At 42.5% G+C, this 11,870-nt stretch overlaps 1 protein-coding gene across 1 annotated transcript; it reads right to left on the reverse strand.

The window, feature by feature from the left end:
* Nucleotides 1–287: 287 nt before the first annotated feature.
* On the reverse strand, nucleotides 288–9,630 carry LOC139480180 (thioredoxin-like). The gene is made up of 7 exons (XM_071263211.1): nucleotides 9,569–9,630; nucleotides 6,377–6,479; nucleotides 5,183–5,221; nucleotides 3,741–3,845; nucleotides 3,336–3,395; nucleotides 3,063–3,128; nucleotides 288–602 (listed from the first exon to the last, which is right to left on the reverse strand). The coding sequence occupies exons 3-7, from the start codon at nucleotides 5,201–5,203 to the stop codon at nucleotides 540–542; spliced, it is 315 nt and encodes a 104-aa protein (XP_071119312.1). The 5' UTR covers nucleotides 5,204–5,221; nucleotides 6,377–6,479; nucleotides 9,569–9,630; the 3' UTR covers nucleotides 288–539.
* Nucleotides 9,631–11,870: the final 2,240 nt, after the last annotated feature.

Consider the following 11,870-nt stretch of genomic DNA (forward strand, 5'->3'; position numbering starts at 1 on the left):
CGAACAGACAGACATTTTTAGTCCTCGGACTAAAATACATACAAAAGCATGATCATGTACGCATCAGCAACCCAAATGAACGTCCAGAGCAATTCCCGTGTGTCTTTTTCAGGTAAACTCGGACATGCCTTTGCATGTGTTTGTGACGGGTGCCACCGGTGGGGCATGATACGCTCACCTTTTCGCGAACACCTGGTATCATCACTATTTTAAAGAGATTCATAAACACATGCTGATGATATAGTCGGAATCGTACAATGGACTCTTATGAAAATGTTTTTGTCGTTTTTATTTACACTAATCAGATCATACCATGTACAGTCAGCAAGCTTTACAATAATCAGACCATGCCACGTACAGTCAGCCAGATTTACAATCATCAATTCATTCAATCTAAAGTACTGACGGTCTGCCAGGTTTACAATCAAGAAGCCATGACGTCATCAGCAAGCATACAGTCATCATGTAAGAACATCAACACATGTAGCGTCATCGCCACGTTTCTCATGCCAGGACATCCATTCTTGCATACACCGTGATCACTGATTTTTCTCGACTTTTGCTTCCAGGTCTACCTGACTGGCACCGACTAGCTCATCCACCTGAATAACACACATAGAGTACATGATTAATATGACATTTGCTCTAGTTCTGTAGTCATGGGATACACTTTAAAACTAGATGTCTTTGTTTTACGCAGTTCCTCATATTTTGTGTCAAAATGGTGAAATCTACCACTTGGTATGAGAAGTACAAACGCCCCTACCCTACAGCTGTACACTAACATCTTCCTACCCTACAGCTGCACACTGACGTCTCTCTATCATACAGCTGTACACTAACACCTCCCTACCCTACAGCTGTACACTAACACCTCCCTACCCTACAGCTGTACAGTGACGTCTCTCTATCATACAGCTGTACACTAACACCTCCCTACCCTACAGCTGTACAGTGACACCTCCCTACCCTACAGCTGTACACTGACACCTTCCTCCCCTACAGCTGTACACTGACACCTCCCTACCCTACAGCTGTACAGTGACACCTCCCTACCCTACAGCTGTACAGTGACACCTCCCTACCCTACAGCTGTACACTGACACCTTCCTCCCCTACAGCTGTACACTGACACCTCCCTACCCTACAGCTGTACACTGACACCTCCCTACCCTACAGCTGTACACTAACACCTCCCTACCCTACAGCTGTACACTGACACCTCCCTACCCTACAGCTGTACACTAACACCTCCCTACCCTACAGCTGTACACTGACACCTCCCTACCCTACAGCTGTACACTAACACCTCCCTACCCTACAGCTGTACAGTGACACCTCCCTACCCTACAGCTGTACAGTGACACCTCCCTACCCTACAGCTGTACAGTGACACCTCCCTACCCTACAGCTGTACACTGACACCTTCCTCCCCTACAGCTGTACACTGACACCTCCCTACCCTACAGCTGTACACTGACACCTCCCTACCCTACAGCTGTACACTAACACCTCCCTACCCTACAGCTGTACAGTGACACCTCCCTACCCTACAGCTGTACACTGACACCTTCCTACCCTACAGCTGTACAGTGACACCTTCCTCCCCTACAGCTGTACACTGACACCTCCCTACCCTACAGCTGTACACTAACACCTTCCTCCCCTACAGCTGTACACTGACACCTCCCTACCCTACAGCTGTACACTGACACCTCCCTACCCTACAGCTGAACACTCACGCCACCCTACCCTACAGCTGTACACTGACACACCCCTACCCTACAGCTTACACTGAGACCTCCCTAACATACAGTTGTAAAATGACACCTCCCTCCCTAGCTGTACGCTGTCGTCTCTCACCCTACAGCTGCACACTGACGTATCTTTACCCTACAGCTGTACACTGACGTCTCTCCATCCTATAGCTGTACACTGACGTCTCTCTACCATACAGCTGAACACTGACACCTCCCTACCCTACAGCTGTTCGCTGACGTATCTTTACCCTACAGCTGTACACTGACACCTCCCTACCCTACAGCTGTACACTGACGTATCTTTACCCTACAGCTGTACACTGACGTCTCTCAATCCTACAGCTGAACACTGACACCTCCCTATCCTACAGCTGTACACTGACGTCTCTCCATCCTATAGCTGTACACTGACGTCTCTCTACCATACAGCTGAACACTGACACCTCCCTACCCTACAGCTGTTCGCTGACGTATCTTTACCCTACAGCTGTACACTGACACCTCCCTACCCTACAGCTGTACACTGACGTATCTTTACCCTACAGCTGTACACTGACGTCTCTCAATCCTACAGCTGAACACTGACACCTCCCTACCCTACAGCTGTACACTGACGTCTCTCCATCCTATAGCTGTACACTGACGTCTCTCTACCATACAGCTGAACACTGACACCTCCCTACCCTACAGCTGTTCGCTGACGTATCTTTACCCTACAGCTGTACACTGACACCTCCCTACCCTACAGCTGTACACTGACGTATCTTTACCCTACAGCTGTACACTGACGTCTCTCCATCCTATAGCTGTACACTGACGTCTCTCTACCATACAGCTGAACACTGACACCTCCCTACCCTACAGCCGTTCGCTGACGTATCTTTACCCTACAGCTGTACACTGACACCTCCCTACCCTACAGCTGTACACTGACGTCTCTCTACCATACAGCTGAACACTGACACCTCCCTACCCTACAGCTGTTCGCTGACGTATCTTTACCCTACAGCTGTACACTGACACCTCCCTACCCTACAGCTGTACACTGACGTATCTTTACCCTACAGCTGTACACTGACGTCTCTCAATCCTACAGCTGAACACTGACACCTCCCTACCCTACAGCTGTACACTGACGTCTCTCCATCCTATAGCTGTACACTGACGTCTCTCTACCATACAGCTGAACACTGACACCTCCCTACCCTACAGCTGTTCGCTGACGTATCTTTACCCTACAGCTGTACACTGACACCTCCCTACCCTACATCTGTACACTGACGGCTCCCCATGCGGTCGTACCTGTTTCCCGTCCTTGTAGAACTTGAAGGTCGGCATCGCCTCAACCTCACAGGCGGCTGCTGTCTCCTGGGGAATCAAAATAGGAAGCTTTAAAGCATGTATCCATTGTAACTTAACAAAAACAGAAACTATTTTTCCAAACACGTCATCATCAAAGAGACATCGTTTAGTTTTAGATTTTTCCAATTTTGCATCTGCAGAAATTTGACACAAATACATAAAACGAGATTCGTACAAGGTAAATATTGTCCAACGAATGGAGCTAACTCGTACCTCATTTTCGTCTACGTCGATCTTGAGGAAGACGACCAGTGGATATTTCACGGACAAGGCCTGCAATGAAAACATCTCCTATATGTTTGTCGATGTACCCATACATTCATACCCACAATTTCCAGTAACACTGGCAACAGGTTACACTGTCACCTGTGTATTATGTGTGGGTATGTTGAACAACATCACCCGCCATTATCGAACATTCGGTTTTGGCCTTCATAACCAACAAGCAGTTTAATATGAACACCCCTCTCAGTATACTGACTCCGAGGCGACTTTCCCTCGCTGACACCCCAGAGCTACAGTGGTTGAAGATTTGCTTTCACATTACACCTGTGGTATTGGCAGCAACAACCTATCGCCTGCCTTGAAAGATATTTGAGACCTCTAGGACACACGTACCTCAAAGAACGGCGCAATTCCGGTACACGGGGGACACCAGGTGGCGAAGAAATCGACCGCCACTAGCTGTCCGGGGCTTCCGGCCAGAACACTGTCAAACTCAGCCTGCCACAACAATATATAAATATTACACACTACATCACACCACATCACACCACACCACACCACACCACACTACACTACACCATGCTTAAAGGCATGTAACTGCACTACAATATGCTGTGCTATGCTATGCTATGCTATGCACAACACTACAATACACTAGTCTACACTAAACTGCATTGCAAGAAATGACACAACTCTACACTTACACAAAGTGATGCACACTGATATACTGTATATTACAAACTACACAAACACTGATGTACTGATATACTGAATATTACAAACTACACAAACACTGATGTACTGGTGTACTGTATATTACATACTACACAAACACTGATGTACTGGTGTACTGTATATTACATACTACACAAACACTGATGTACTGGTGTACTGTTTATTACAAAATACACAAACACTGATGTACTGATATACTGAATATTACAAACTACACAAACACTGATGTACTGTATATTACACAATACACAAACACTGATGTACTGATATACTGTATATTACACACTACACAAACACTGATGTACTGATATACTGTATATTACAAACTACACAAACACTGATGTACTGATATATTGTATATTACACACTACACAAACACTGATGTACTGTATATTACAAACTACACAAACACTGATGTACTGATATACTGTACACACTACACAAACACTGATGTACTGAATATTACAAACTCCACAAACACTGATGTACTGATATACTGTATATTACACACTACACAAACACTGATGTACTGATATACTGTATATTACACAATACACAAACACTGATGTACTGATATACTGTATATTACAAACTACACAAACACTGATGTACTGATATGCTGTATATAGCACACTACACAAACACTGATGTACTGATCTACTGTTTATTACACACGACACAAACACTGATGTACTCATATTCTGTATATTACACACTACACAAACACCGATGTACTGATATACTGTATATTACAAACTACACAAACACTGATGTACTGATATAATGTATATTACAAACTACACAAACACTGATGTACTGATACTCTGTATATTACAAACTACACAAACACTGATGTACTGATATACTGTATATTACAAACTACACAAACACTGATGTACACGTATATCATTCCTGCACAACAACACTAGTCAACTTCTTCATATGCCTAATATAAGCGAATAGTTAATGTCCAAAGACACTATGTGTAATAATCGCCCAAAAGGAGACAGTATCTTGCTGCGACCGTGTATAACATACGTCTATGCTGGGAGGTAAAACAATGCACTCATTCTGGCCGATAGAAAAACATTTACTCTTACCTTCGTCTTGATGACTTTCATCTTTTGGGTTTAAGACAACTGAAACAAATACACAACTGATGAGACTTTATTATATTTTAATTTCTATGTTATATACCCTATGCCCATTCGCTATGTAGCATCGTTCCGGACGTGACGTCAACCTCTCAATTTTTCAATACCAACATAGCACAGACGTTTTAACTTAGCACTAAGACACGGGAGGGAAGTCCCATTGCTTAATGAAGTGCCGGTTGTTTTGTGACGTCGAGAAAAGTCGAGTCCTGTTCTGGTGATCCAACCGCTTGTTTCGATCATAATAGGGCAGCATAATTGATTAGACATCATATGTATCGGGTAACGTCATTCGCATTGGACTAAACCAAGGCATGATGGCGGATTTATCAAGGGTATTTACCATTATAGAATGGAGATATAATACAGTGGGTAATAGACGGCGTTATTTTTCATTGCAGTTTTTCATATGGCCTCAGTTTGTTTGTTTTTTGTTTGTTGTTTAACGCCACAGTCAGCAATATTCCAGCTATATGACGTCAATCTGTAAATAATCGAGTCTGGACCAGACAGTCCACTGATTGACATCATGAGCATCGATCCACTACATCGTCTTATGATGCAGTCAGTGTATGGAGGTTACAACTATCAAGAACAAGATAACAATGGATACCCCACTCAGCACAGATTACTGACTCCGAGCCGACCAGTCGTTGTATTATGCCTTAATGCCGACCCCCAGTCAGGGTCACACCTTTTAACGTCACGTGTTATGACGGGGCCGGGGATTGAACCCCGACCTTCCGCTCTCACGGGCAAAGCTCTATCAACTAGACCACGGAGGCGGCCAGGAAAAAACCGTTTGACGATTATGTACATGCATATTCAAATGTTAATTATATAGACCTCCGTTTTTATAGTGAAAAGTATATATATATATATATATATATATATATATATATATATATATATATATATATATATATATTATATATATATATATATATATATATATATATATATATACTACTCAACTTTTGAAAGGGATACTTAGTTTTGTCAGATATATTTAAAGACACACTTGACATAATACGAAAATCGGTATCATGGAAAGTTTAAAAATATCACAACTAGAGAAGTATAAATATTAGGATATCAACGTTATTTAGTCTTGCCCTACAGTAAAAAGTGTTGGCTTACCTTAGAGGTCAGTAACAGTGGTGAAGACAGCACTCGAGTTGTAGTGGGCACTGTTCAGATGCAGCTCGAGGTATAGGGCAGCTGTGCTTCAATACACTGTTTACTGTTGTGTGCGTTGCCAAGTAGCGAGGATTAAGAAGTATTAACGCTTACATAACGGGATAAATAACCGAATTAAATACACATCCAAATTGCACAGAATGATTAGTGAAAATTACTTAAACCGGATTTACTCTAAAGCTATGGTTGAATACTAAGCTAACCATGTTCTTATCAGATTGTATTAACTTTCTGTATTTGTTCCAACATGAATGTGTTGGGTAGTGAACACATTCTTCCCACATTACTGTAACAATAAGGCTATGTACGACCCAAATACTGTTGACATTTAACCCATCCATGTTACTGCAGTATATTACTTCATTACAGTACGTCATGTCACTGCAGTATATTACTTCATCACAGTTCGTCATGTCACTGCAGTATGTTATTTTATCACAGTACGTCATGTCACTGCAGTATGTTAGCTCATCACAGTACGTCATGTCACTGCAGTATGTTAGCTCATCACAGTACGTCATGTCACTGCAGTATGTTAGCTCATCACAGTACGTCATGTCACTGCAGTATGTTATTTTATCACAGTACGTCATGTCACTGCAGTATGTTACCTCATCACAGTACGTCGTGTCACTGCAGTATGTTATTTTATCACAGTACGTCATGTCACTGCAGTATGTCATTTTATCACAGTGCGTCATGTCACTGCAGTATGTTACCTCATCATAGTACGTCATGTCACTGCAGTATGTTACTTCATCACAGTACGTCATGTCACTGCAGTATGTTACCTCATCACAGTACATCATGTCACTGCAGTATGTTACTTCATCACAGTACATCATGTCACTGCAGTATGTTACCTCATCACAGTACGTCATGTCACTGCAGTATGTTACTTCATCACAGTACGTCATGTCACTGCAGTATGTTACTGCATCACGGTACGTCATGTCACTGCAGTATGTTACCTCATCACAGTACGTCATGCTACTGCAGTATGTTACTTCATCACAGTACGTCACGTCATTACAGTATGTTACTTCATCACAGCACGTCATATTACTGCAGTAAGTTACTTCACTAGAGTACGTCATGTCACTGCAGTATGTTTCTTCATCACAGTACGTCATGTCAGTTTGTCTCTTAGTCAAATCGACATTGTTTTGGAGTAGAGGATGTGTTGAAAGTTATGTACGATACCTGGGCTGTAAATTACCACGAAACTGGCTTCTATTTGCAAGAATTGACTATAATAATTGTCTGCGTTTAAGGAGTGAGTGAGTGAGTATGGTTTTACGCCGCTTTTAGCAATATTCCAGCAATATCACGGCGGGGGACACCAGAAATGGGCTTCACACATTGTACCCATGTCGGGAATCGAACCCGGGTCTTCGGCGTGACGAGCGAACGCTTAAACCACCAGGCTAGCCGACCGCCCCTGCGTTTAAGGAGGCGTAGAAATATGGCGTGCATACTGTGTAAGTAGCGGATTGACGAAAGTGTGGCCAGCCATTTTTACGTTAATAACTCCAAAACGCAAAGACATAGTGAATTCATTTTTTTTAAATATATGCGTCAAAAATAATATATTCACGGACAGCTCATTTAATCATTTATAGTCAAACACACACAGAACTATAGACAACAGCACGAAATCAGCATCATCGTTTAGTGCAATAGTACAACACAAACCCCAACCATTCTATTATCAACCGATCAGGACAGTTCGTTATATGGCTGGGACGGGTAATTTGGGTACTCGGGTCGGGTGGGTCAGGAGTAGGACCCGGATACCCACAGAACTACCCGGACCCGTGGTTAGTCACGTGATATATTGTTTAATGACAAAAATTATCTAGAACTCTATGGTTACACTATGTCACTAATGTTCCCATTTCTTTCTGACAATGCACCCATTCCGTCTGACTTTTATATGTTTGAATAAAGATAAAACTTCAGTGTATGCATGACCAGATCGTTTTACACATGTATCTAAATACATTTTGCCAGGGCTAAGGTCAAACTTTTCCAAATCGGATAGTTTGTACCTATCTCTAAATATCTACAACGGGTATCCGGGTAGGGTTGGGTAATAGGGTGGTGGGTACCCGGGTAGTAAATATGGGCTCGTCACAGCCCTAGTTCGTTAGTTGGTGTGGCCTAAAAATCGATTTAATGAATAATCAACGCAAAAAATGCCGTTCAAATGTCACGGAATCATGTACAATTAATGTATTGGCATATAAATATGTTTGTCACATTTGAGGTGAAAACGAATCATGAATTTGACTTCATCGTCATTCATGTCCAGATGCCGAGTGCGGATTAGACCCAGTGGTAGATAGTGAGAGCACCGACACCAAGGGTAATGGGGTAACAAGTTAAGTATCACCAATCGCAATCTGTTCAAGTTTTAGGGGAACCACCAACTAATCTAGTTCATATCCTCAGTTTACATCGATACATGTCCAAGCAATCTACTGTGCCTAGGTATACGACACAATGATAAACCAATCCAGGTCTGGGTTCGAACCTACGATTAGCGGATCCTGTCAGAGAATTACAACACCTTACACGTTTAGGTCACCACTGTCCTCGTACTGATGAGGATTCATGAACATTGTTTCGTGTGTTTGAGGTGGGTGGGTCAAGCTGTAATTTTCATTTCGATATCTCAACCATTCAACACCAAAAAAACAAACATCGTAGACAAAGCGAGTTACACCCAGTGTACCTTCGGAATGGAAAATAACTCTACAAATGCAGACACGGGAACGAATTTAGCATGCACAAAAACAAGTTAAAATGAAGAATCTGGCCGATATTTTGGGTAAGCTGGTAATGCGAAACAAGTTTTTTTTATGTAGCCTAGCAACTACTATAGTATCGTACATAAGGAAATATTATCAGCTTCTGGAACAGGGCTGGCGAGGTGATAGAGTACGTGGGAGCCCATCACAGGACTACATGCACCGCACAATCAAATGGACGATCCAGTCGACTGATCATCTCTTTAAAAAACTACAGCTTCCATTAATCATCCATCCTTGGCCGCAATGAGTAAATAGCACAACGTTAATAAATGCTTTCACTGTAATTGCGTATGTTTGTAATTATGAATGGTTTTACCTTGACGTGTGAGACCAGATCGTCAGTCCGAATCCGTCATCCTGGTTGTCTCGATGACTGCTATTCGCGTGACAATACTGTTATCAGCGAGATAACACCGAATACCAAGACACTACAAGTGCAGAGACCTAGTTATAGAGGCAACTAGCTACTTGTACAATATGTGAAGCCGAATCATGCTGTACCTCGCTTTAATATTACTTGAGTGTTTCCAAAATGGCCTAAATACTACACTCACTCAGTCCCGGATTGTAATCTCCATAAAAACTTGAACTGAAGATAGTTCTCTTCAGGTAGTATGAATCACTTGTTGTGATCTGATGTTAAACTCCACTTTGATCAGTATTACAGCTTATTGTGAGAGAGCAGCCTGAAGTAATGATTGTTTCCAACCTTAAAGGGCAAGTTCACCCAACAGCCTATGCAGGTCTTCTCTTGTTTCCACTTCATGTTCATCGTTTCCATACCGCGAAACTGCCTCGTGTTGGTTCAAAAACGTGTGGTTTGACGATTTCTTAATGGTGCAAGGGAACTTCTTCGGAATAAGGCACTGTATCGGATGCCATGTTGTCTCACCATAAACTGGTACTTTATATCTTTTGTGTTGTGACTAGACAGGCACCCAGTTAAAATGGCACCAATTACGTCATAATCTAAGGGGAATACTTTGGCCTGATTATATCGGGAAGCGAAAGCCTTATAACGGCATAACATTTACACACTTATTGTGAGCCTCCTACTTTGATTGTGAAAAAAATAGTGTATATTTTCAAACATTGATATGAACTAATTTTAAAATTGCTTTTTGTTTCATGATATCATATACATAGCCATTTCTTGTTTGTTTAATTTTTTGCCACCTTTTAACATGGGTGTATACTTTCTTTAGCTCTGTAGTTCACTTTGGTGAAACACACCCGCACGTCGTTCAATGCGTCAATGGATATGCTGACATATCAATTTTGTTTGTTTGTTGTTTAACGCCGCACTCAGCAATATTCCAGCTATATGACGGCGGTCTGTAAATAATCGAGTCTGGACCAGACAATCCAGTGATCGACATCATGAGCATCGATCTACGTAATTGGGATATGATGACATGCATCAACCAAGTCAGCGAGCCTGACAACCCGATCCCGTCAACTAAGGTTGCTTAAGACTAATTGTAAGTCGGATCTTCACAGGTAGACTTGTTTGTAGTTTATTTTCTTCCATAGTTGCTGAGAGGTCGTCTTCATTTCGTTGTCATGTATATGTATATGGTTATAGAATCTCGTGAGTTAAATCACGTGACTCGTTGAATCAATCTTCATCTCAATTCTTGTGTAATTAAGATTCATCTGGAGGTTTAATTACAGTAAGCGGTGTTTTAATTAAGACCCCTGGTAGTTAAAAATTCTAGCACCTACAACTAATAATTCATGTTATTGTATTCGCACACCGACTTCATACCATGACTTGCACCATATGTTCCCGAGGTTCCCATATGGATTATCAGGTGAACAATTTACTTGCCTTTGCATGTTTTTGTGACGATTGCAACCGGTGGGGCAGGATATGCTTACCTTATCGCGAACACCTGGTGAGGTGAGGTGAGGTGAAATGGGGTTTAACTTAACGTCGCGTCCAAGATTATTGCACTTATATAGCGACGTGTGTGTGTGTGTGTGTGTGTGTGTGTGTGTGTGTGTGTGTGTGTGTGTGTGTGTGTGTGTGTGCTTGTACTAGTCCTGACTGATGCCGATTTATAGTGCTAGCCCACTGAGATACCATGCCGCAGTTTAAAATAGCCCAGTTTTAATACCCCAGTCAGACACAGAGCTTCCCAGTCCTTGTTTTAGCCCCTTAATGCCGAGCGCCAGACAGGGTAACAACAAGTACCATCTTTTAACGTCTTTTGGTATGACGCGACCGGGGATCGAAACTCGAACCTTCCGCTCTCCGGGCGGACGCTCTACCACTAGACCACGGAGGCGGTCCGAGAACACCTGCTATCATCACTTTGTTTGTTTGTTGTTTAACGCCGCACTCAGTAATATTCCAGCTATATGACGGCGGTCTGTAAGTAATCGAGTCTGGACTAGACAATCCAGTGATTGATATCATGAGCATCGATCCACGCAATACGGATACGATGACGTGCTCAACCAAGTCAGCGAGCCTGACCACCCGATCCCATTAGTCGCCTCTTACGACAAGCATAGTCGCCTTTAACGACAAGCATGGGTTGCTGAAGACCAATTCTACTCCGGATCTTCACGAGTCTGTTGTGATGTGATCATGTGACGACATATTGTGATGC

Source organism: Haliotis cracherodii, unplaced genomic scaffold (genome assembly GCF_022045235.1).
Source record: "Haliotis cracherodii isolate W230 unplaced genomic scaffold, xgHalCrac1.p SCAF_4, whole genome shotgun sequence".
NCBI classification, from domain to species: domain Eukaryota; kingdom Metazoa; phylum Mollusca; class Gastropoda; order Lepetellida; family Haliotidae; genus Haliotis; species Haliotis cracherodii.